This window comes from Mastomys coucha, unplaced genomic scaffold, assembly GCF_008632895.1.
Source record: "Mastomys coucha isolate ucsf_1 unplaced genomic scaffold, UCSF_Mcou_1 pScaffold21, whole genome shotgun sequence".
Taxonomy (NCBI): Eukaryota; Metazoa; Chordata; class Mammalia; order Rodentia; family Muridae; genus Mastomys; species Mastomys coucha.
The window spans coordinates 159,940,780-159,968,163 of NW_022196904.1; the positions used below are offsets into that span (position 1 = coordinate 159,940,780).

Consider the following 27,384-nt stretch of genomic DNA (forward strand, 5'->3'; position numbering starts at 1 on the left):
TTAAAACTAACCTGGTATAAGCAATGAACTTGAAAACCAATTTCTACTACTTGAGAAATGTTAAGCTAAATCTAGCCCCCTCCCCTATTGTAAGTCAGGAAGGCAAAAATAGGCCCTGACTCAAGCTCTCTCTGGCCTACGATGAAGAACACAGTGCTGTGTTTTAAGGGCAGCACTGTTTCCAATGCATTCCCTGACTCTATCCAGAGCAGGGCTTGGAAGTGATGGCATCTCAGAGGCAGGAAGGATGGCCTTTTACACAAACATCCCCCACTGAAAGGGACTTGAGATTTGGGTGAAAGTGGGCGATTTCAGGCCTAGGGCAGGGAAGTACCAGTAAGATGCAAAAACATCTTGTTACATCTGAAAACAGGAAGCGTTTAATGGGAACATGGTTAAAGGACACAGGAACTGACCTCAAGAGGGTTCCTTTGGCCACATTTGGGTTAATTTGAGCATCCGAGAGAATTATGATGGGAATGAGTCACAGAGAACCTTTTTTTTTTTTTTTTGAAGAGGCCCTGAGTGAGTCTCCCATGATTCAAAAGAGATGAGGGAGCCTGTTCCCAGTTGCTGGGGTCTGAATCCAAAATGCCCCCACAAGCTGTGTACCCGCACCTCTGCCCTAGCTAGAGGCTTTCTTTGGGGAGGTGATAGAATCCAGAGTAGACTGTCAGTCAGGCTGGCAGACACAGGCCACAAAGGGTGGGCTTGGAAGCTTATACCCAGCTCCAAACTCTGAACAGAAACTGTCTCCTGCTCTGGCTACTGTGCATGGAAGGAGCCGCACGAGGAACCGCACGCTCCTACAGATAGATGATCATGCTCTCCCCGCCCCCCACCCCCCATCATGGTAGACAGAGTCCAGGGAACTGTGAGCTGAAACAAGTCCTTCCTCTCTTACGTCCAAGATTTATCAAGTATCTTGTCACTATAAAACACCGGCTGATAACCACACAGGGACTGAAAAACCCAGAAACCATCATCATATTCAACCAGGAAAACCTGACTTAAACATGGACCAGAGGGGACACAAGGAGAAGCTAAGGAATGTGACATCACTGACTAACTTTGACAGGAAACACGTCCACAGGGCAGTGATCTACTGACAAGCTCATGTCCCACCCACAAATTTCCTATTCCATATTCTTCTTTTTAATGTGTATGTGCATGTGCACGTGTGCACATATGTGCACTCATGCATATGGTGTGCAGTACAAAGGTTAGCACTGGATGGTGCCCTCTATCCCTCTCCACCTTGTTCCTGAGACAAGGCCTCTCTTTCTGATCCTCAGACTCACCATTTCGGCTGGAGTGGCTGCCAGAGAGCTCAGGGGATCCTCCTTGTCTGCCATGGCACACTGGGATCACAGGAGCACACCACGGTGCTTGGCTTTTACAAGGGTACCGGGAGTCCTCATGCTTGACTAGCAAGCAGTGAGCCGGCCCTCCAGTCCCATTCAGACTATATTCTAACCTGAATTAGACAATGAAGAAATACTCAGACTGCTAGCCTGAGCAACGAAGACTGCTCACCTGAACCTGAGACACACACACACACACACAAGCACATGCACACATAAGCATTAAGGGTAGGGGGAAGGGGAGGTCTCATAAAAGAACCTGAAATACTGCAATAGCCATATGTAATATGCTTAAAGTTGATTAGAGCTGTCTAAATTAAAAATCAGCGAGAAAGGGCCCTTGGATTGGTGGAGAGAATAATTTAATTGACAGATAAATAATTTAATTTATATTTTATATAAAATACTGTAAAATTAATTTCATTATGGACTGCATATTAAGATATAATTATACATGATATTGTTGTGTCTGAGTTAACTTCCTGGTTATGATAAATGATGTATTTGTATATATAAGTGAAGAAGGACAACTTGAAGATAAATGTCACTTTTTTTGGAGTGGTTCAATGTACTTGATACAGATAAATGTGTCAAAATGCTGAAAAGTCAAATCTATTAATTTATGTGTAGTGACACATGTCTGTAAGCTCAGCACTTTGGGGATACTGAAGCAGGAGGGTCACTGAGTTCAAGGCCTGTCTACATACTGAGTTCCAAGCTATTCAGAGCTACATAGGGAAATCTTGTCTCAGAAAAAATTAATCAACTAGTTATTTAATTATAATAGAACACAGTACAAAATAATAAGAAAAAAAAATCACTGAGACCAAAGAATGAATTTTGCTCATGAAGAAGTAGCTTATTAAAAGACTGGCTACTATAAGTAGGGATGACTGGATGGGGCTCCCAAGAAACTGTTTAAAGGCGAAAAGCTAGGGAAATGGTCTTTTTTTCCTTTTTGCTTTTTATCCTTCCTTCCCCCTCCTCTCAGAAGGCAAACTCTAGTCAGAGCTGGACTGAGGCAGCCACTGTGCAGCCAAGAGGAACACTCCACAGTCTCAGGCTGACAGTGCAGGGTAGCACAGCCAACGCTGACCCAGCCGTAAGAAAAACAGCCTCATGACAGGCCCTGGGCATCGAAGATGTGGCCAGCTGAGCGTCTTCTCTTGTGCGTTTATGGTGCCCTGCGGCCCACAGAAACACCTAACAGCCACATTAATCAGGAGTTAGGTGTAAACACTCAGCAGCACTTATGTACTAGTAACTTATTAGCTGCTTTAAAATGTAATATTCATAAAGTAAAAGAGAAATGGCATACCTGTTTGACTCTTAAATAGACACCACTTCAGGAGGGACATACCCTGTGGTATACTCCCCCGCTCCTCAAGCCTTAGGGTAAGGCAGATGTTCCATGCTCTAGGGTGGTGACTCACGCCTGACATCCTGGCATTCAGAAGGCAGAAACAGAGGTAACTGCCCCAAGTTCTTAGGCCAACCTAAGCTATAAAGTGAGTGCCAGGTCAATCTTTTGAGACTCTCTCAAAGAAAACCCCAAATGTTAAATAATTAAATACTTTTTAAAATGAAAAAAAAAATAACTAAATGCCAAAATTTTCTCACCTCAAACCAAATCTCTGTACCCACACTGAGTATCAGCTTCCCATTCCTGTTGCCCATGTTCTTAGCAACTTCACTGGCTCTACAAACTTGAGTGTAAGAACCTACAAAATAGGACTCATATAATGCCTATGCTTTGAAGCTGATATAGTTCATTTAGCACAGTTTACTCAACATTTACGTGTTAGGAGATATGCCAGAATTTCCTTCCTTTTCATGTTTTGTCGCCACGCATCTTCACCATACATCTATGCATTCATCTCATGATGGACACTTGCATTATCTACCTTCTATGGTGAATAATGCATTCAGGAACAGGAATTAAAAAGTGCTTGCTGAGATTGCAGCTCTGCAAAGACCACCAAAAGGAATATAATGAAATTTACCATGGGAAGTGTCCATCTCTGCTAGTGAGACATTTACCTGCTAAGAAAAGAATGCTCTGATAATTCTCAGATTCCTTCAAGGACTCCTGACGTTCCCCGTGGTGTGCCAGTGACCCCATGCTATCATTTGGAACTCACACCATAGGATGGTGACGCCACTGCGATCTGTGTTTCTAGGTTAGCGGGATGTAATCCTTAACCAATAGAAGTAACATTCAAATCTACACTTCCCACAGGTCTCCCCTTGTTAACAATCCCTGGAGACAGCTCCGAGAGTTTGCACCTTCACTCTCAGGACGGACGCAGGAAAAGCTCTTTCTTCTTGCTGTGTAAACTGTGCAGTACCACAATGCAATGAGGCTCTACTTGCGGCCAATCCTGTGTGAATCTACCTGGACGGCATGGTGTTCTGTGTGAATAACCTGGACTACATGGTGCTCAGATGTTTGGTAAGACATTATTCTCCGTTCATGTTGAGGCGCTTCTGGATGAGACTACCATGCACATCAGCAGGCTGCGGAAGGGGAGTGCCCTCCTTGGTAAGGAAGAGCTTCCAATCTTCTGGTGGTCTGAGCAAAAGGCTGACCCTCCCCCCATGGAGGGGCAACCCTTTCCTGCCTGTTGCCTTTGAACTAACTGGAACACTAGTTTCTTGCTCTGGCCTTTGGACTCGCACTGAAACAGTAGCTTTTCCCGAGTCTGGAGCCTGTTCACCTTCAGACAAGAACCTGACCACCAGCTCTTCTGGTACTCAGTTCCTCACTCAGACACAGCTACACTTCTTGGTGCATCACTGCAGACTCTTGATCTGCTGTGTTCTGTAGGCTCTCCTCCAGTGTCAGCTCTGATAAAACCCCACGCCTCCAAGCCATGTGGAGCCAGGTAGAAATCTGCACCCCTCCAGGCTTGGACTGTGCGTCTCCCTATCCAAAACAAGTGCTAGAAAGCTCCCTCGTATGCACACACACATGCCTTGCCGGCTCATGCATGAACATACTCACACTCTCTCATGTGTGCAATTGAGGACATTGCAAGGCCAGTACTTCACCTTTCAAATGTGTGAGCTTAGACATCCTACTCACCCTTAGATCCACCTATCACCAGGATGGGAGTCCTCTCAACATTGACAGACTGGGTTAGAGAGATGGCTCTATCTGTAAAGTGACTGCTGTGCAACTGTGGGAACTTGAGTTCAGATTCCCCAGCACAAGCGTAAATGCCAGTAGTGAGCCATGTCTCTAACTGCAGAGCTGGGGAAGCAAAGATGAGAAGAGCCCTGGAGAGTGCTGGGCACCGTCCTGGTCAAGCAGTGAGCTCCAGCCTCAGCGAGAGACTCTGTCTTTTAAAAAGAAAAGGAAGAAAGAAGTAAGTTGGAAAGTAGCTGAGGAAGACACCAACACTGACCTCTAGTCTGCACATCCGTGCACATCCGCCTGAACACGTACACACACACTCTCACACACAAAGGCTGCCACACTATTCTGAGTGTGCCCCTCTCAGAGAGCTCGCTGAGCTTCATTTTGAACTGCCCATATATTTGTCCGAATCCTCAAACAGCCTGAGGGGTGGACATCTTAATGGCAAGTCTTCCAGAACAGCAGATCCCCAACAATGTATACTTATTTCAATAGTTATTTGTTGAGAAACGTTCAGACGGAGCTTAAGCAATCCCAGACCAGTGGTTATTGGCTTAATTTATGAATTCCGACAAGATCTGCAGGAAAGAATTCTACCACTTCTGGCCTCACCAAGACCACTGACAGTATCCAAGATGCAGGGCTGAGAAGAATAACTTCGGACTGTCCCCAGTTTCTTATCTGTGAGAACTCAGCTGTGCTCCAAGCATGCTGACGGGAAGCCAGGCACCGTCTGCTAGCGAAGAGCAAGCAAGCCTTGGGGGAAGAACTGGGAATCGACGCTTGTTCTACACGCCTTACAAGATACGCTGGCCCCATGACTCACTCAGTTAAGCTCACTTAACCCAAGTTTCTGAAGCACACTTTAAACCGGGGTCATAATTATGACTTCTTCTGTCCAAGTAATATTGAGAGATTGAACTCATTCTTGTTCTCTCTGGACCTCCACTGGCTTAATCACTGTAGCACACACTCTGGACTGTGGTGAGCAATCTCTGAAGTCTGTGTTGGAAAGCATCCACACATACATGCTGCCTGACACATACCTAACATGAGAAACGCAGGTTATTAATATTATCACATTAGCACTGCCAGCCACATGGACATCCGTACCTATAAAAGAAGCGGCGACCCCCCTAGCCAAGACGAGCTGAGAGGTGTCACTGGTGCAGCGCCTCTAAAACCAAACAGTGGAGTTTGGTAGGAAGAAACTCAGCGTTCTAGCCCATGAGCCCAGTAGCCTAACAGTGACAGACTATTTAGAAAAGGCCCCCAGGCAAACTTTACCTGAACTTAACTACTAGTCCCTCTAGGAAAGCACACAACTCCAAGCGGAACTCAGACTAAATATAAGTAATTAAGAAGTAAGTAAGAGCGTAAAGGAGAGATATAAAAGCTCCACGTACGTGTACTGTCGTGGGTTGTCTCCTTTTTCATCTCTTCATTTATGGCCACACACTCCACACACCGCCTTTGGCTATGTGTCCGCTACTATTCATCATTCACCTTACTTACCAGGGTAAGTGGCCATGGAGAACCACGCTACTAACTCTAGTGCAGGATAAACACATTTAATACGAGTTGACAAGGTACCTTATGCAGAGTGCCATTTCACATGAAAGCTGTGGTTATGTAGGACATAGGCTCTTTTTTTTCCCTAACCCTAACCGTACACACACCATCTGCGATGTAAATCCATTAAGGCCACACCAGTTAGTTGCTAGAGAAGGGACGTCATTCAAATGGTGTGCTAGTCCTCAACAACTGCTCTTTAATTTGAAATATAGGGTAATCCAATCACTACTGAATTTAGTACACATGCTACATTTCAAATTAACCACATTTTCTAGTCCCTCACCAATTTCAAATAAATGTTTAAATACATGCCGGAGACAGGGCTCATTGGTGGCGCAGCTGCCTAGCACACCACTGTTGAGCCCATGGTTCCAATCCCCAGTATAAGGAGAGAAGTTCTGCATTATTCCCCTTCTTTTGATTTCCCTTCTAAATTGTTCTTATTTATATTTACTGACTCCTCTTTTTACTGGGTACTAAAATGACTCCTTTGTGGTCCTCTCCTCCTGAGCACAGCTTTTCTTCTAGTACATCTAACACCAGCTTTGATTCTGGTTAGGCCCTGTCCTCCACTACCTGTAGAATCCACCCCTCCACCCTCAGAAGTCAGGGCAGAGGCACATGCATGCAGAAGACAGACTTTGCACCCAGCTCCCGCCCTGTCAGTCATCACCTCCTCCCTATTTCCCTTTTAAGCTGGGTCTGCTTTACCTTCCACTCTGCTTCAACTCCACACTTGTACCTGTCGCTTACGCACACATACAGAAGTACGCACCCAATCCTTCCCCAAGCACAAGAAGAACCTTGACTCTAATACTGAATTACATATATTTTTCTATAGAACTTGCTGGCATTCAGCAGACAAGGGGTCGATGAAACGTTCCCATCTTGAAGAGATTCCAAAGAGACAATCCTACCTTTCTCGGGATTTGGAGAGAAGGGGTCTCCAAATTCTTGCTGTTTGGGCTTTATAGTGTGCGACGCTGCCAGGACAGCAGCCGGGGTGACCTGAAACTGAGGCTTCCCATTGGTGAGTAACTGTCTCCGGGGGCTCAGGGCAGGCAGATGGAGGGGGCTCGTGGCTACGCTGCTCTGAGGAGCCATCCCTGCTCCCGAGGACATCTTGAGGTGAAGACCATTAGCAAGACTTCCAATACCGGGGCTCTGCGTGCTGGCACAGGAAGAGGAGCAGGGAGAGCCCGAGTGGGCTCTGATGGGAGGGATGTGTTGACCACCGAGTAGCCCAGGCCCCTGTTGGGTTCTTGATGTCCGGTGGGGATTCATGCCACATGACCTTCCATTCATTCTGAAAGCCCTGAGGCCACGCTGATCAATATCCAATGGCACTATCGATTCTTTCAGAGCGAGTCAAGTAACTTATCCATGGGATAGGTGATAAGTCTGTTTAAGACAAAAACAAAGGCAGGCATTGGAAATGGTAAAACTGAAAGTGAGATACAGTAATTTTTCAACTTGTATAGCATTTATCCTGGGACAAAAAAAAGAACCACAGCTGGCAAGCTGGCCTCGTGTGTAGAGCAAGATTATAAAACACACAGCTCCTTGGCAAGGACGCTTCACTTCTGCATTCATGGGAGGCTTAGATTGCGGATCATCGCTACATTGATCTGTGCCTTCCTCAATATGGTGCTCTTGGCATCAACCACCAGTCCACTGATGACTGCTTGCAAGATGAAACCTACTCTGTCCCCAAAGGGATCTGTCCATACACTTCCCTTTCGCTACAGTGTGCCTTTGGACACTCAGAGCACCACCCTCTGAGAGCTTTGGGACTGAGCTTTTGAAGTTCCCAGCGAACAATAGCAAAGCAAACACAACCTTCCTTCCGAGAGGAACATTTTCACAGTGCCCAGATTTGCAAAACGTCTAGGCATGGGAATATTACTTTTTTCGTTTAACCTTATTTTTAAATAATGACAGCAGCAGCAGGGTCTTAGATCCATATTGATCCTAAGTTATGGGGCTAGAAACAGATCAATGCCACAATATTCTGCCTTCTACATGAGAGTCTGGGAAAGGAGAACACTATAAACAATACCTACTGGAAAGCACAAGAGATGAGAACTCTTAAAAGTGAGATGCGCAGTACATTCACAAAAAGTCCTACTGTGTTGCTGTGTATCCCATACAATTGGGGATCCTCCACTGGGAACAGAAAAAAATGTACTGATGTGTCTACAGAATGTCATTCTCTACTACTTCTATGTGGTGATATCAAGGCTCCCTGGTTCTAAATCACTAAGGAAGGCTCTCCCTTCTCTAACAGGTCATTCTGCTGTGTGGGCTGGAGGATGTGGCCAGGTGTCAAGATGCTGCCTCTATGATGTCTGAAACATCCCCAATCTGTCTTTTATAGAGACAAGACAGTCATGGAAAGCTGAACAAACCCGGAAGATGACACTGAGACTGTCACAGTAACATCCACATGTTCTCAAGTCTTGGGATTTCTTCTCGCTGTATGATCCACTTGGGGTCTCCAACAAGTATTTTCAACTCAACTCCTAAAGAAACGACTGCACCAATTATCATGAGAAGGCTACCACCGAAATAAACTGTTTTCAAGGAAACTGTTTCTTTCATCAGTTGTGGTGGTGCACACCTTTAATCCCAGCACTTAGGAGGCAGAGGCGGGTGGATTTCTGAGTTCGAGGCCAGCCTGGTCTACAGAGTTCCAGCATAGGGTGCCTATGCTGAGACTCTTTGTACATAATTTAAATTCCAAATTTGGAATGCACTCTTTATTTCTTTATTTTGCTGAAAATCCACTGAAAACTCTCTCTGGCATATAGCAACCCCTCCCACTCTCCCTCCACTGTACATCCCACCAACAGACAAGTATCCAAACCTGCAAGAGTGAAGTTCATTTACAATACAGAAAGAACGGAGCCTGCTATCAAAGTGCCTCTAAGACTGTTCTTCTTTGACAATGGAAAACTCCCCGCACATTGTTGGCTGTGTGTGCGTGGAGCTGCGGCTTATTACTGGTCACTCTCTTCCTCTATTGATTGATCTGGAGCAAGAGTCCAAACCATTATCCATTCGCCACTCATTCATGAAATAGCAGTTTCTGAGCACTCTGAACATTTGTAGGAAGCATTTATTCATTACCCACCAAAAGGGGGAAAAAAGCAAATAATCATGCCATACTGAAAATATTTTGAAACTGAAGAATAGTCCGAAACGACTGGAGTCACTTAAACCACCTCCAAGTGGCAAGTGTCAGCAGATTTGTCGACTGTGGTCATTTCTGTTTTGTTTTGTTAGAAAAGAGTCACTTTCACACCAGCATCATACACAAGCAGTTGTCATCAAAATCTGGATCAAAAACGCATCACTAAGTATTCCAGCATTAGGCTCAGTCATTAAGAAGAGTTGACAAGAAGGAAATTCATAAAGTTAAGAACATAATCAAGCATTAGGCACTCACACCTGTATTATTACATGAATATTTATTTTGCTTCTTTTTTTTTTGTAACTTGCATTCATATTTGAAACAGCCTTAGGTTTAAAGAAGAAAAAAAAAATGTACTTAAAAGACAATGAAGCAGCCAGAAAGTGGAGTGAACAGCACTTCTACGTGAGGCAAAACCACCCACGAAATGGAAGACAAGCAAACCACGTGGGAAATACAACTACAATTCCACAGCACTTCTACGTGAGGCAAAACCACCCACGAAATGGGAGACAAGCAAGCCACGTGGGAAATACGACTACAATTCCAGTTTTCACGTGAATTATGTCAACAGATTTTCAAGCATTAGATACTAGTCCACAGAAATCAATTTTGTTTTTACTCACAGTGTAATATTTTATATACTTCTGCACTGAGGCCATTGATCACAATATCATGCCAAGCCCACAGGGCAATAAAGGAGGAATAAACTACTCAGCTTTAGGTAAGACTTAGGCTTAATATCAGTGAGGAACACTGGAGAAGTCAAGATGCTGAGACCTACCCTGGTAAGTCACAAGCTTCCTGAACTAACAATTCTCCATCCATAAAACCCTGACCATAATCACCATGGTTTCTTGATATTCTGGCAGTTTTTTTCTAATACTAAAGAAGATTATTTTTAAACACTCATTTACTACAATAACAAACTGATATGAAGAATCCAATATTTTTTAGGAATTAAATCTAGAGGAACTTTGTAGCAATAGAAGCAAAAACAGCGGCGCACTCTACCAACAAAACTCAAGCAACATTGGGTGCATGGGAGGAGGCAATGGTGGGAGAGAGGGCCCTCCCCTAACACTACACAAAAAGACAGCACTAACCAGGAAAAAAAGGAACACAGCATTAAATGAATATTCTAAGAAGATAAAATCACAGCTAGCAGTATCCTAAATGTAACCAGGAAAATTCCATTGAACAGACCTCTTTTCAACAAAGATGTATTTGCATATATTTTATATGTTTTCTTATATCTGCACCATGTACCTGACTGGTGGCCATGGAGCCAGAAGACAGTGTCAGATCCTCTGAAACTGGAGTTAGAGACAGTTGTGAGCGCTGGGACCTGAACCAGGGTCCTCTGCAAGAGCAGCCAGTGCTCTTAACCACTGAGCCATCTCTCTAGCTGCCTCTTCTTATTTAAAAACTTTCACAGGCTTTCCCCCCTGTTTTATGACCAAATACTCTACTCAAGACTATCAACAAAAAGGGGAAAATAATTTTTAAAGGAAAAGGCAAAGAGCATTCAGAAATATAAATTTCAGGTGTTTCATATCTGATGTTTTGCCAAATTTAGATTTTTATACCCCATTGGTTCTCACAATGAAAATGTTCACTCTGCTAATGAGTTACTAAGTCTTTCCTTTCAATCACTTCAAAACTCTTAAGACACAGCTCCTGAAATCCAGGTCAGAGAGGAAATGACATAACCTCCTCAAGGAAACTCAGGTAGAAAACCATTTCATAACGCCACTCATTTCCTGGGAAAGTGTTAACTTTGATCAAAATATAAAATCCTGACCCCACCTTCTCTCCAGGGCTCCAGGCACTGTTCCTTATGTACTAAGAGAGATTAAACAAATGAAACAATGTTCACTCATCCATTTAAGAAAACTCCAGAAACAACTTCCATAGAACCTATTTACAGCCAAAGGCCCTTTCTTAGTAAATATCATTAATAGACTCATCTAGAGTCATAATTCATCTGATGAGCCAGTTAATTATTAATTTTCATACATCATTTCATTTCCTTAGGCTAGATTTAGCCTTTGTTATATTTTCCATTCCTTATGCTGAAAGCATTTTTTATCCTGAACCAAAAAAAAAAAAAAATCTTTTTAACGAAGCACAATATACCAGTCAGAGAGTAAACTGACCCTGAATATGATCATATTTACATATATGCGTGTGCACATGGACAGTATGTGCTCTTCCCAAGCACTTGTGTGTGCATGTGTACACTCACGTTAGTGTATGTATGCATGTGTCTAAGCCATCTATAACATGCTAGTCTTTCCATTTTCCCCTTTTGGGTTAATGATTGTATCATTTCATTAAGCTCTGTCATTTCAACCTCACTGCCTTTATCGTTTAATAGGCCCATGGTACTCTCCTGGGTTTCTTCTCTTACAGCTTTTGTAGCCAGAAGAATATAGAAATAAAAAACCTATTGATGGATAATATAAGTATTCTCATGCACGGCTTCAGTGTGAAGCACATTTTGCAATTTAATCAAGGACAGATAGAGCTGAATGTTCTTGTATCCCAAGAGTTCATTTCAATAAGCAGAATGTACCTTGCTCTAGCACAGGTGACTGACTCCTCGGTAAAGATTGTATAAACAAAAACCAATCATGTAAGTCATTTTATTGGCAACAATATAAACACAGCTATATTAGATGTCACCAATAAATCAGAGTGATTCTTGTCTGCAATTTCAACAAGAGGAAAGTGCAAACACGAGCCCATGAGGCTGGAGGACATTATGGAGGAAATGTATCAGCTGTGGACAGTACCATTGCTCTAGACCAAAACTGGAAGGTCATACATTCTGGTAAACAGGTTCAGAGCAAGGTATAGTTTACTCCTTGTGTGGGTTCATAACTGTACTCAGGGAAGCCTCCAAAGACACAGAAGTTACACCAAAGAAAGCTAACTCATATTTGAGCTGTAGAGCAGAAACTCAAAGAAGCATGTGCAGATCTTTTTACCCAAGTATCCTAAGGCCTAATGATGACCATGAGACTGTTACCACATTTACTCGGAACATTAGTATGTATCAGTGTTACTCAAACAAAACAATCACTGGTAACATGAAATCAGACGAATCTCACTTTGACACTAATTAGTAAGACAATGAGTCCTTTCACCAGGTAGTTTTCCAAAGTCCACTTAGAAAAGGCACTATAATCGACATCAGGGACTCTCTTAAAACGAAACTCTGACTTTAATCCATCTGTGGATCTAAACTCCAAAGTAATTCATGATCAATATATTTCAACTATTCGAAATTTGTATTTGTAAGTTATCTCTAAAATGCAGACATTTTTTTCATGCATATAGAATAAAATAACTGACAATGCAATTTTAACTGTGGGTAGTAAGTATGGTCAAGGCAGAAGAAAGGGTGAAGAGGAGAATGACAGTAGCCATCTAGTTGGGGAATCCATTCTAGTTTGTCTGAACATCAGAAGCAAGATTCTGAAGATCCACACAGTGAGTGGTTCAGATGACAAAGACAGTGATTCCAGACCAATGGCTGGTAGAAAACCTGACTCTTCAGAGAGACAATGCAGGGAACAGTAGTGAAGCTATATAGCTCCCCCACCCCTCAAAATGCATTTCTCATACCTCTGGTGGTCTACAGGACTCTCAAAGACTGCTACTCAACCAAATGCCATTGGGTTTAGCCATAATTGAGAAGTGTCTCTTTACCTGGCCTCAGTCTTTAATTCATCAGAGTACAGGAAAGTCTAGAAAGCTGTGGTCTTACAAAGAATAGTCAATCCAAAAAAAAAAAGTCAGCATCATAAAAACTTAGAATGAACTTGAAGCCAAAAAAAATTTTTTTTCAGCACAACAAAAGTTCAGGAAGGTACTCATGGATTGGCCTAGCCTAGGTTGGAATATGCTGACTTCCTAAGGCCTCCAGTTACCAAAGTACTCATTTTAAAGAAGTGTTCTACAAACTGGGCTGCTATCCACTGTGGAATCAGTTACTCAGTAGAAAAGGTATTTAAATAAATTAAATAGAATAGACCACAATATATTTGAAGCTATCAGAGTACATGAGGAGTAATAGTCAAGAACGATTGCAGGGCCAGGCAGTGGAGACACACGCCTTTAATCCCAGCACTTGGGAGGCAGAGGCAGGCAGATTTTGGAGTTCGAGGCCAGCCTGGTCTACAGAGTGAGTTCCAGGACAGCCAGGGCTACATAGAGAAACCTTGTCTCAAAAACTAAAAAAAGAAAAGAAAAGAAAAGTTGCACGTGTACATCTCTATATGCAGATAGTGTTTGGGGTAAGATACACGGTGTGTTTTATGGCGGATCATGCAGCTAAAATGAAATGAAACCTAGGGCCAGAAAACCATTTTAGACTCTGCTGACCCAAACACCTACCAACAGCAGCTGAGGGTACCCCAGAGTTAAACAATCAAAGTAAAAGAAACCCCAGAACAATGTAAAATAAAGAAAACATTCGGAAGTTTGACATTTTGGCTTTTGTTTGGTTTCATGTTTTGAAACAAGGTTTCTTTCTCTGTGTAGCCCTGGCTGTCCTGAAACTCACTCTAGATCATGCTGGCCTTGAACTCAAGAGATCTACCTGCCTCTGCCTCAACTTTATTTTTTGTTGTTGTTTTGGTTTTTTTGGTTTTCGTTTTTTGGGTTTGCTTTGGTTTTTTTGTTTTTGTTTTTTTCAGAACAAAGTTTCTCTGGGTACCCTTGGCTACTCTGTAGACCAGGCTGGCCTCAAACTCATAGAGATCCTACTGCCTCTGTCTCCCCCTCATCAGCAAGCCTAGTTTTTGTTTTTTGTTTGTTTGTTTTTAAGATCAAAAGCTACAAAGCTACACTTCTAACACTGCTATCTGTCACAACTCAATAGACAGCAATCAATCATGTGTGATGAAAAGTAACTCCCAAGCAACTGACAGGAAAAGCATCTAAACAACTCACAATGTGATCTAAATAGACGCACAGAGGGGAAGAGTACCTCTTCAGAGGACCAGGGTTCAGTTCCTAGCACCCACCTGGCAACTCACAGCCATCTAACTCAGATCCAGGGGATCACAAAACAAACAAACAAACAAACAAAAAAACATATCCTGCCTTCCAGGGCTCAGGTATGCATGCAGTGAACAGACAGACAAAAGACCCATGCACATCAATAGCGGTAGCAATTACTGATTATTTTTAGATCTTCCTGGTTGCAGAGTATAGATATCCATTCCAAAAGTAAAGCCATACCCTGAGAGTATAACCAAAATATGGGATTGTCTGTAAGTTAACGCTGCTTGATTTTTAAGAACTACATTTTTCAAAATGTGTTCCTAATACGAGTTAACCATCAAATCCTGAGATGAAGAATCCGAAACGGAAAAAATGAACTCATCCCCTATGATGTCACCCTGAATTAATTACCTGCACTGAAGGACTAACTCCCCACATAGCCATCATTTGAGACACAAAGGCTTCTTCTTCAGAAAACAGAAAATCGGGGAACCTGGCTGGAGAACGTTCTTTGCAAAGGAAATATGAAAATCCGTCCTCACACAAAGAAATCTGCGGGAAGCAAACTCTGCCCAAATGACAAGAGGGCTCTTTGTCCTTTGGCTGCTGTAACCTACCACTCAGTCTCAGGAATGGTATTTGTAAAGCTGGAAACCACGATTTTCTCAAAAGGGTAAGAAACAGCTACCTGCAGAAGATTCTAGAAGCACAATTGATCATTCAGTCCAAAGAGCCAAGCTTGTTAAAGAATTTCTGCCACACATATAGTGAGCAATTTCTCTCCTTTACTGTAGTTACTTGCTTAAAAGTAACCAGCAGAAGTATTTTTAGTCACTGGTACACAGACGTTTTTACACTGTTAATTCTGTTCACTGACATCAGGGAAGAAGTATGAATGTCCACAACAATGACTAGGCCTTTACCCAACATGACAACATATTTATTAAAAATTTTGTTTAAACCTTCATGAATGACTCAGCCAAGTTACAGACAGGAGTGGAGCCTATTGGTCATGCTGTAAAAGGCTGGGAAAACATTAATCTACTTCTTCACACACAAAAACAGCAAGAGTCGTCCTCAGCCCCCGCCTCCAGTTGGTTTCTGTGTACAGTGGTCAGCAGGCCTAGAAATGAAACCTGGAGGCTCTGGCTCAGGAGTATAAAAAAACCACTGATGTTCAGAAATACTGGTCACTTTATCAAGGAGCCTGGACAAGGTCAGACCTTGTGCTCATGCCTATCTGTCCATCTGTGGTTCTGTAAGGCTTACTGCCCCTGAAGGGAGGCGCAAAGCTTTCATGTTCTTGGCCTAGAGATCACAGCAGACAAGAATGGACCATTACTTTCTTCATCTGAAGTATGTGCTCAGCTGTGTGACGTCTCTGAGATTCAAGCCCTTGCAGAAAAAGCCTCTAATTTTTGTTCTCAAGACAGAAGAATATAATTGGACTGCTGCTCTTACACAATGCCTTGAAATCTGCCTCCAGAGTTTCCCATAATCCTTTCTATTGCCATAGTAAAAATATGGACTCGGGCATGTACTGTATGCGTGCAGATGAACGTGGAAGGGTGGATTTGCATATGCATTCAGAAACCAGATGACAATCATAAGCGCCAAACCCGGGAATGCAGTCCACCTTCTTTAAGCTTCTAGCTCTCTTGACCTAGAGCTTAGCAGTTAAGCCATACCGGCTGGCCAGTGATTCCCATGGGTCCTCTTGCCCCTGCCTCCCCAGCTCTAGCTTTACCGAGTGCATCACCACATGGGACATTTTTATCTAGGCTCTAGGAGTGGAATTCTGTTCCTGCTGAAAAGGTTGGGAAAACATTCATCTATTTCTGCACATGATCCTTGCACTTTCGAGGGAGTGTTTTACCAACTGAACCGCCCCCAAAGCCACTTTGATTCACTCTCAAGCCGTTTTTATGTCCTTCAAAATCCTATGTTGGTCTCCATGTCTCTTATCTGTCAAGGGGGAATATTCACACTATGGAGTGCTCAGGACACTATGGAGTAACAAATGAAAACTATATGTCATATTCTTAAGCACAGTGCCAAGAACATAAAAGAACCCTACAAATGTTAACGACTTTACTCCACACACGTCTTTCGTTCACAGTCCTACTATTCTACAGTGCATTGTGGCTACTTGCCTGTCTTATTTCCCTGTCTAAATTCTTACTGAGTTTTGTGGTTAGGTCTAATTTATCTTTGAACTCCCCCAAGCGCTTGAATTTACACAGACTGTCATTTACTGTCGTTTTCATACCTGACTTATCATACATATACTTCAATACTACCCTTAAACATGTATATATTTACTGTACTTATACTGTTCATATTATGCAGAGAATATAAATGAGATATATCATAGGAGTCTGTCCTTATTATTTGTTATCTGAATAAATATAGTATAAGTGACATATGATTGTGCAATAAAGAGTCCCATGCTCTGTGACCTGTAGACCCAGTTTAATTACAACTCTATGCTTTCTAGTCTCCTCTCTTTCCCTTTCTCTAAGTAGGAAAAAAGCCTGACATATAAATCCTGCCCCCTCCTCTGGGTAGACACAATAGTCTTGCCTGAACCGTGACATTCTAATGGTCAATTTTCACAGTCAATTCAGGACTCGAACCAGGCTCAGCTGGCTGTTGGGTGTTGGCTCCTCATACCAGGGCTACCAATGCATACTCTATAGCATTATTCTTGTGCACCTGGAGTGTACTGGCTAGTTTCTTGTGTCAACTTGACACAGGCTGGAGTTATCACAGAAGGGAGCTTCAGTTGGGGAAGTGCCTCCATGAGATCCAGCTGTGGGGCATTTTCTCAATTGCCCCTTGTGGGTGGTGCCATCCCTGGGCTGGAAGTCTTGGGTTCTATAAGAGAGCAGGCTGAGCAAGCCAGGAGAAGCAAGCTAGTAAGGAACATCCCTCCATGGCCTCTGCATCAGCTTCTGCTTCCTGACCTGCTTGAGTTCTAGTCCTGACTTCCTTTGGTGACCAATAGCAATATGGAAGTAAGCCGAATAAACCCTTTCCTCCTCAACTTGCTTCTTGGTCATGATGTGCAGGAATAGAAACCCTGACTAAGACATGGAGTCACACCAAGCATGTTACTCATATTGGTACCAGACTGTCACCATGTACAGATATGACCCATTTCCCCCTTAATTCTATCAAATTAAATAAGGCTCAACTACTGTCTCTAAGCCAAACTGTTCCCATCTCCTTTTTTTAAAAAAAATAAACAGTCTGACCTACTATAAGGCTGTGTGCAGATCAAACAAAGCTAGAACGATTCCAACAGTAGAAGACACTTGTTCAATACAGGAATATGGGAAGTTAGGGTTCTCAACCTTCCTGATGCTATGACCTTTTAATATAGTTCATGTTGCAGTGACACTCCCACCATTATATAATTATTTCATTGGTACTTCATAACTGTAATTTTGCTACTGTTATGAATCATAATCTAAATATCAGATATGTGGCACACCAAGAGGTTGCAACCCACAGGTTGAGAACCCCTGCCTTAAAGCAGAGCAGCCACTAGAGGGTTCTGTGAGAGATGTTCCTGGGAGGCCAGTAGGTTGGTTGTGTCCTGTCTATGAAGCTAACAGGTGTGCACTTCCATATGGATTTTTTTTCTACCTCAATAAAAATATTGGCCTGTGTGTCAACTCTGCCTAAAGTGGGTAACTAGGAAAACTTGAAATGGTGGCATCTTCTAATTCAGTTCATCTTAATACCATGTTCAAGTTTTCATTTTGTCTCTTTCTCCTTGAATAAAAACTGTATTTTTATTACAAAGACTACCTACGTGCCTTTTTTTCCCTTTTACTTCAGTCCTGATTGAGTTTATGAACCAGCCAAACATAAAATTAAGCCTGTATGTCACCTTACTTATAACTTCCTCTATAGAAAAATAATTGCAGAACCACAGGAAATGACTGCTCCAGAAAGGATAAGAGTAGGCTCTGGTACCTCTTCCTGAATCAGCTCCTTCAAAATAACTCTTGCCATCTTGGAGAAATATAAACTAACATTCCAACTCCAGTGATCAATAAAATAACTATGACAGGACAGGCCAATGTAGACAGAATGCCCTCAGGCCTACCTTACTAGTAATAAAGAAGGGGAGAGGGGTAATGAGTGAGAGCACTGGCCTATCCTCTGAAACTGAACAATTCCGTCTGCCACATAAACAAAGGCAGAACTTCTACAAAACTTTACTTTCATTTATTCAACTCTTCCCCATTCTTTTTCAGTCAGGCAAAGTTTCCACCCACTAGGTAGACTCCAGAGTTCATCCAAGGAGACTTGCTTCCCATTTGGAATTCAGACCAACCAACCCCGGGGTACCCAACCTCTGCTAACCAGAAAAAGAACTTTGGTAGAATCGCCAATGAAATTGGTGGAAACATTGAACTAATCAATGACTTGAAGAAAGGCCACTCTATCCGTACTGATCTCAAGGGAACCAAGGCGAGAGGGAATCAACCCAGAGCACACCGAATTAATTACTCTGAAGGCCTGAGTCCTCCTGACAGGAAAGAAAAGCCATGAACTAAGTACCAATAAGAATGGGAATAAAGCCTCCTTCAATTCAAGGGGAGGGGTTTAGAGTTAGCCTAGATGAAAACCGAGGCAGATTCTAGTAAAGGCATTATGTGTCAGCAGTTCTCACTAGAGAAGAAGGGGGGGCCCTCTCACACAGTTCTCTCTTTAAAGCCTTTACAGGCACAACCTTCACTGTTTTTCTGCAAACTTTTGCAGGGTGCACCTGCTTTGTGTAGCCTCACAGGAAACCAAAGAGAAAAAGGAGTAAGATTTTTTATTTTTAAACTAACACAAATTCACTTTTACAATGAATCAAGGCTCCTAATTTAGTCTAAAAACTGAAGTCCAATGGGCACGGAGACATTTAGGGAACCGGGCCTGGTTACTTCCCAATGAAGAAATCGTGACTCATCAAAGCTTCAGAGCAGACACAAGAAAGTTTGCATTTGTCTTAAGTTCACCTTCAGGCCAAGAAATGCTCTGACTGTGAGCTTCGGTGTTTTTCCTGGATGCTTACGTTTGGCAGGGGTTCTTGGGCCAAAAAAAAAAAAAAAAAAAAAAAAAAAAAAAATACCTTTCATCTCTAGATCTTGCTTTCCTGAGGTCCCATAACCCAAAGGGAAACTGGTCCACTGGGGGGAGCTGTCTAAACTTCTCTTTCCCCATCAACTCTAGGGCCACCTGAGACCACTACCCCCCAATTCAAGGGCTGTTGAAGTTCTAAAGCTGAAGGAATTGGGAAGGTGTCCTCTCCGGGAGAGAGTTTGCCATTGCTGGAATGCAGTCCCTGCAGGCACTGCTCCCGAGAATTCCGGAAGTGACCCGCTACCCTCTATCCTCTATGGGACCTAGCTGATGTCAAGAAGGACAAGCCAGGAGAGGAGGTACGCAGAGCAGAGGAGCCAGGAGTGGCAGAGGGGCAGCGGAGCCAAGATGTGTGGCCCCCTGGACAGTGGGTGAACAACCCTCCTGGTGTCCTCGACACCCTCCCACACAACCAACACCCACACACTTTTGCCCCGCAGGGGTCTTGGGTCTTTTCCCCCGGGCTCTCTGGAGGTGAGCGAGGGGGCGGGTCCGGAGGTGAAGGCTCCAGGACCCTCCCTTCGGGGTACTCGCTACAACCAGGCCGCCCCCGCTCTGCCCCCGTCCCCACCCCCCACCCGCGGCGTGTCAGCCAGCCAGCGAGCGAGCGAACGCAACAAAACAAAACAAACTCATGCGGGCTTCCTGTTGTGCAACCTCTTACTGAGTAAGTGAGGGGCTGAAAGGCCGCCGCCAGCCGCCAGTTAGGAAGCCGAGCTGCGGGGGGACCCTGCCGGCCGGAGCACCCGGAGCCGCACTCGGGTACACATGGCCCTGCACTGTGCCCCTGTCCCGAGCACGGGGCGACTGCCCTCCCCGCGCCCCCCCCCCACGGGTGTTGTTCTGCTGTCGCCTCCCAAGCACACTAGCAGATCTAAGGGCGCGACCTCACAACCCTTTTGCCGGGGCGGGAGGTGGGGGGAACCTCCGAAAGTTTCCTCCAGGTACCTACTTGAATCATCCTTAGGATGACAAATCCGCCCCGGTCAAGGTTTTCAGACACTTGGGTGAGTTCCTCGTCCCCCGAGTGACTTGTCAGCTCTAGTGAGTAACTTGGAACTGTTGCTTGGGGCAAGGTGTGTGTCTAGGAGATCCACCAGCTCACTCACGCTTTCCAGAAAGTGGTCCCGACCGACTTCAAAATAGACACAGGGTCATTTACAGGGACCAGAGCCTTGAAGCGGGGACTCGAGACAGACATTCCCCAAACAGTGCTGACATTTTGTCCCCGGCCCATAAAAATGTAAACGCGAGGTGACAAACCCGGCGGGGAGTGCTGGTGTCTGAATGTGTCTGCGATTTCGTGGCGTGGGAGGTTACAGTTGAAAACTTGGAGGCTGCAGGTCGATGCACCGCTCCTAACTAGTAGCTGTGCCCCCAAACCCGAGGACCTCCCTGAACAATAGGGACACTAACTTGGATGAGACGCAAAAGTGGAAAACAGCCTTCGTGGCGCTCCACAAACACGTGGAAGTCTGAAAGACAACTAAAGACCTCAAGACAGCTAAAGACCTCAAAGCCACCCCATCACTCCCCCACTTTGCCAAAGTTTCCCTAAGTAGGACCTCGGTGCGCGCCCTGTATCTGGCCCTGATTGTGTAGCCTTCTGGTACCTGTATTTTCTATTAAGAGGCACGGAGACTCTTCCCTCATAAGCGAAACTTCCACACCTTGTTGGGTTTCCTTTCTGTCTACACTTCGCGCTCTTAGGCAACTGACAGCCTGTTTGATGGCTAAATGAGCATTGCCATCAGCCTCGGTAAGGTGTGCCTTAAGTCCCTAGAAGCCCCTTGAGTCTGGAGGAGTTGGAGTGCTCGTGTCCTCAAACCTGCGCGAATGCCACCAAGCCAGCGTGCAGAAACTATTTCTAATCCAGAGTTTGCGTCTCGGAGCTTGACCGCCCCCACTCTCTCTCTAGCGCCTTCTCTCTCCGTCCCTCGCCTGCGGAACAAAGTTCCTATGGCATCCACTTACCAGGTAACCGGATTTCCACAACAAAGCTAGGCGAGCGGGTCCCTTCTCCCGGCCAGCCCGCGCGTGACAACACTAGCGACGCGTGGGTGGAGGCTGAGCCCCTCAGAGCTCCACGCGGGCTCTGCCTCCTTCGGAAAGGAAAACTCGCATCCAAGCCCGCGGCCGGAGCGCGGAACCGCGGCCCGAGGGCCGTGTTTGTGCACGCGCGAGGCTGCGACGACGGCGGCGGCGGCCCTGGGAGGAGGAGGAGGCAGGGCAGCGGGCCGACTCTCCGCATCAGCTCCCTGTCCGCGCTACGCACCAACACACTCCAGTCATGTCTTTACAAAGTTGAGAGGCGACTTCGAGCCTGGCCCGGGGTGCTCATCCTCGCTCCGGGCCGAGGGCGATGCCTGGAGGGGCCGAGCTCGGGATGCTGGCCGCCTGAGCTGGGTCGCGGCTAGAGAGCGCCGGTGCGAGCCTGGACCCGGGCCCGCCGCGGCCCCGAGGTGCGCGGCCCCTGGCGCCGGTGCCCTTGCGCGCCGCGCTCTGGGCTGCCCCGGCGGCGCAGTAGGGACGCGGCTGCAGGGAGAGGGGAAGGGGGAAGAGGGCGGGAGGGAGGCTGCCCGGCGAGGAGTGTGGATGTGTGTGCGGCCGCGAGGGCCGGCCCGCAGCCAGCTGCTTCCTGAGTGTGAGCGCCGGAGGGGGCGGGGAGGGATGGGGGCGGGCTCCTGGTCACCCGGCCAGCCAGTGTCTCCCTCTTGACGTTCGTGCACACACGCTCCTTCCCATAAAACTCCAGAGCGGGTAACCGCGGGGAGACTCTTCACCTTTCAGGACCTATTTGTTTGCCTTTTTTTTTAAAAAAAAAAAAAACCTAAAAAAAAGTGTCAGCCCTTCAACAGGACCTGTGGTCAACTCCCATGGAACAAGAGAGAAATACTTGTAGTAAAAAGGGGGGTGAGGGGTGGAAAACGAAAAGTGGTTAAAAAAGGGGAGAGGACCCTAATATGTGGGATTGGATGCTGGTGGCAATTCCAAAACTGACTGTGGAATGCAGAGTGGATCCCTATGACATCTTCCAAGGGATAGAAGAAAGAAAAGAAGTGGGGGCACAAGCAGGGTTTCACTTGAAGACAAGCTGGGAGGGGTGGCCACACCCACCTCGCAGACTTTTCTTGTGTACAGTGGTACTTTCTATCCCACCTAAGTTACAGCCCTTTTTCCATCAGGCTCCATCAGAGCCCTCAGAAGCCTGTCACAAAAGGACCTACTGTTAGTGGACCCGCTGTGGATTGCCCAAGAAAGCAAAGACTTCCCAGCTTGGAATCCAATGAGTATATTACTTACACTCATCATCCTCCAGTTAGGCCTGTATACAGTGAGTCTTGTTCTCTTCCTCTTTGTGGATGAAATGAACTAGATGCCACAGACACTTAGAATAATACCGCTAGGCTGGGACTGAAGACCTAGATAGCTCAGTCAGTAAAAGGTTCACCTTAAGAGTGTGGGACCTGTGTTTGAACCCCCAGAACCTATGTAAAGTCAAGCACAGTAGTACACACTTGAAATTCCTGCACTGGTTGGGAGTTGGGGAGGGGGTGGACAGACAAATCCCTGGAGCTTACTGGCCAGCCAGTCTAGCGATATCAGTGAGCTTCAGGTTCAGTAAAACATCCTGTCCACAACTGAAAAAAATAAAATAAAAGGGGAAAGACATATACACAGACCTCCAGCCTCCACGTGTGTGCACAGATTTGTGCACACACACCAACACGCAAGCACATACAAGATACACAGAAAGAATTCCTCTGGTCCTTAGAATCTAGTCTACTCTCATTCTAATATAATGTACCATTATAATAGGTAGACTCCTCCAAGGACACAAATGACTTAGGCCAGAAAACCAAACCAGAAAGACTATTGGCAGTTTTTGTGTGTCTCATTTCAGCAGAAGCATTGCTAGGTCTTAATCTGCGATAATAAGTAACGTCAGCAGGAGAAACCTAGTTTTCACAGCACTGTTTTCTTAGACCTTATTATGGTCTTCATTTCTTTTGGAGGGAGACACAAACTCTATAAAACACTACAGTGTCTGTCAGCAGAAGTGAAGGGAAAGGGGATAGAACAGTGAGCACTGTGCTTCATCACTCTGTCAATTTCCAGCTTCTCTCTCTGGTCTTCATCTCCTTTTAAATACAAATGCCCAAGCCGAGGATGGCAATAGACATGTTCAACCACACGTAAGAAAAGAAAATACTCATAAAATGAAGCATACAGTAACATCACAAAAACAAAGAAACCAAATGGTGGAAATTGCCATGATTATCCCATTGTGGCTGGTTATTGCAACATGCCTGACATTCACATAAAAACCCATCCCCATGAACAACAGCAGCCTTCAGGAGCAGAGCAGGCTGCTAAAGTTCCAGGCATCAGGGAAACTCTGCTCCTCAAACGCTCATGCCACTCCCCAGGCTAAAGTGAAGCCAGGAGGAAGGATGAAAAAACAGACAGGAAAAATGAAAACTTTGCCAGGATTTCAGGTAATGTTGAAATGCTGTGATTTGCATGTATGGAATGAAAATACGATGTCTTAGGGCCTAAAAAAAAAAAAAACCTTGAAATTTCTCACATGTTGGAAATATCAAGGCTATAAGAGAAAACACCTAGCACCATACTCAACTTTAATAAATTACTCTTAGGAATGAGATAATAAGGAATGCGCGAGTCATTAAAGTCATTAGCTTAGTGTAGAGATCCCCAAATTTCCTTTGTTGTTTTGAGCCCAAGAATGGGAATGGAGTTTTATTCAGTTCAGGTGGCATTTTCATGAGTCTCTCATATCCCTAATATGTTTACCACTAAATAAGTACAGTGCTTGGGGTGGGAGCAAGAATGTCGATCCACAATGTGTTTCTATCCCAAGAGTTATAGTAACCTTGGCATGCTACCAGAACAACTCTAGAGTGACTCAGAATGAAATCTGTGCTGGTTCCAAATTGAACTGGTCAGAGGAGAAGGACAAGAGACAATGGGAAAAGAAAGTGATGGTGGTCAGAAATGTTACGCTTCTTTCCCCAGGAGCCTTCCCATCATCTTTTGTCCTTGGCTCTTGCCTGGAGACCTTTCAGCCAAAGAGGTGGGAACTGTGCCCCAGCCAGCATCTTCCCTCTCCAGAGACCCATATTGTATTCATCTCAACCACTGACTCAAGACAAGTGACTCAGCAGACAGCACCCTGTGCCAGCTCAACTGTACCTAATCTCTCCAAGCATGGAGACTCAGAGAGTCACACTTGGAGGGCTCTCTGCTCAAGGGGAGATGTTTCTTAAGGCCTTCCTTCACCCTGTGCCTAGGATAAAGCAAAACCTCAAGGCTCTTGGGTATATCACCTCATCGTTCCTCAAAGCCACAGAATGGCCATTAGTTATAGGAATCTAGAAGCAAGGACAGTGAGGTTCCGGGAAGTCTAGAGAATTACAGGCTCAGCTGAGTTTGCTGTCCCAGAATCCCTAGGTTCTTTCAACACTATTGCCCTATAATATAACAGGATTCTCTCTGACTGTATGAAAAGGAGCTCCCATTCATTGCCTCTTTTCATTGCTCTGATACAATACCCAATAAAAGCAAGGAAGAGGTTTGTTTTGGTACCAGCCATCATACAGAATTCAGAGAAATGAATGTGATTGCTCTACTTGCTTTCTTATGTGTACGGATTGAGGACCCCGGCCTGTGGGATGGTACAGCCCATATTCATGGTGGACTGATCTGTCCTGCTTTGTAAAAACATTTGTGGAAATGCCCCAAAATACATTCCCGGAGGTTCACCTCCTAGGTGGTTCTGAATTGAATCAACAATGAAGATTAGTCATTACACGCGTGTGTAAAGTTCACAGTCTCTTATAATCAAGGTTATTGAACAAAACTAAGTGTGCAGGGAGTGTGGAGGACACAGGGGTAATTCCCTCCAGGAAAGTATGTGGTAGCCTTGAGCTGGCATTCGGAGAATGATAGAGAAACAACCAGCCTCGAAGAGTCCCAGAAGGCGCAGATCCTACACAGCTGCAGACTCAAGGCTAAAGTCAAAACAGAGGCATTCATAACTGTGTGGCTACACCCATCGAACACTCCCAAGAAGAAGTTAACAAGCTTCAGAACTGTTATATGTGTGAATCTGTCCAGTCTATCAGCAGTCTGTTTACAGACTCGCAAAGAGCGGGTATCAGGGCCCTGTTCCTGTAGAGTACCCATAGCCAGAATCAAATCTGAACTCTGGCAGGCAGATAAGATGAGCTAATAGTACCAATAACAGTATACCTAGCTGTTAAAACACAAGCACGTACACACACTCACACACCGGCTGACAAGAGTCCAGTCAGGTAGAAATGCAGTGGAAAAAGTCTGTGTGTGCCAAATTACAGAAGAGAACTGAGTGTGTAAGATGGAAAATTCCCATTTCACCTTCCCAAATGAGCAGTACAGATAGAGGAATACAGCAAATCTCACACTACACTACCCATGTTGAGGGGAGCAACAACATTTAAGTTATTCTCGCCACAGGTATAGTTGATCCGGTTGGTCTAGACTCTCCTTACCCATCAGTTACTGATCCATTTTTTTTTTCAAGTTCTCAGTTGTATATATTATATGCATACCAAGAGTACCTTTCTCTTCTGAAGCCAAAACTTTACACCAGAGTCTAAAAAGTATCAACTTCAAACATAAGTAAGTAGTTTTCTTGAAACAGTGCCTCTCCGTCCCTTTCCATGAATGCATTGTTTTCTTCCCATTTTGTATATGCTTGAAATGCATCTAAAATTCTGCAAAGACCAACGGACTATCTCCTGACATACTCCTGAGTGGTATTTGCCAAGGGTTAACTCAAATAGGAATGCATCGTAGATGTATACAGTATTATACAATGATTCCTCTATGAAGCGGCACCAGTACTGGCTGCTTTCAGTATTGGGAATTGAGGTACTTCATTGAGCTGCTTTTCTTCACAGGCTCTCCACAGCGCTGTGAGCTGCTAGTGAGTAAGTAATGCCAATCAAATGAACGGCTTTATTAATGAAGAACTGAAAGAATGGCTTCCCACTTGCAGAAATGGGGGCCAACACTAACCACTTGCTTTTGTCTCTGGAATCATTTCAATCCTGTGAGTGAGTCTAAACATCTGCCCACTCATTCAGTGAGCACAGGCTCTTCAGCCTTCTGTTTTCCTTGATGAAGAAAATTCAAAATCTCCACGCCAGGCTTTGGGCTTGGAGATGATCCTGGCCTGAGGCCTTCCCAGCTGATAAACACACACACTGGTCACTCACTACACGCTTTGCATCCTAAAAGAGGATGAAATGAGAGTCAAAGGGGGGAGGGGATAGGGATGGGAAGTGCAAGGAGGCAGGGTTACTGTTACAGAGATGACTGAAGAAGGGAGTAGACAACACTGGAACTGGGTACAGTTAGGCTCTGAGGAGTGAGAGCCATTTGTTGTTGGCTTCTCTAAATGCTTCCTTAACTTGCCTGCGAGTGAGTTTTCGTAAGCTTGCAAGTGTTCGCCACATCCAAAATCGCTGTGACTCTGGCACTCAGGAACTCTGGCACTCATCTGTAGACACTCCTGTTCTCTTGTAGTTAAGTAGGAGGACACAGGGTGTGGCTTTGTAGTCAATTATTCAAATGACCAACTGCCCCCAAAACATACTTGTTTATACTAAGAGTGCTGACCTCCTTGGGGCCAAGGGCATTCCTTAAATGGACAGCCCCGCTTAGTTCTCATACCCACGAAGTACAATTCCATTTCACAGCAGAGGAAACAGGTAAAGAGGTAAAATACCTTCCCAGTGTCCCAGTGCCTGTGGGAGGAGCCCACTTCAAACACAAGTCTCCCCTACACTTCACTGCCCTTACTCCTTCAGGGCAACTGAACCTGCCTCTACCTAATGTTTATTTGTTCATTCCCTCAGGCCCTCAGGCAGGGTGTTGGAGGGAGGGTG

General features: G+C 44.8%; 1 protein-coding gene across 2 annotated transcripts in view; it reads right to left on the bottom strand.

Annotated features, from left to right (window-relative positions):
- Positions 1-22,033, bottom strand: part of Glis3 (GLIS family zinc finger 3) — a 426,677-nt gene extending 404,644 nt beyond the window's left edge. Inside the window, exons 1-2 of one of the 2 annotated variants that reach the window (XM_031390036.1) lie at positions 21,407-22,033; positions 6,996-7,479 (exon numbers count right to left, since the gene is read on the bottom strand). In XM_031390036.1, coding sequence (XP_031245896.1) covers positions 6,996-7,383 — 388 coding nt within the window. In that variant the 5' untranslated portion in view covers positions 7,384-7,479; positions 21,407-22,033. The remainder of the gene's footprint in view (positions 1-6,995; positions 7,480-21,406) is intronic. The other variant, XM_031390037.1, reaches the window with a different exon arrangement.
- Positions 22,034-27,384: the final 5,351 nt, after the last annotated feature.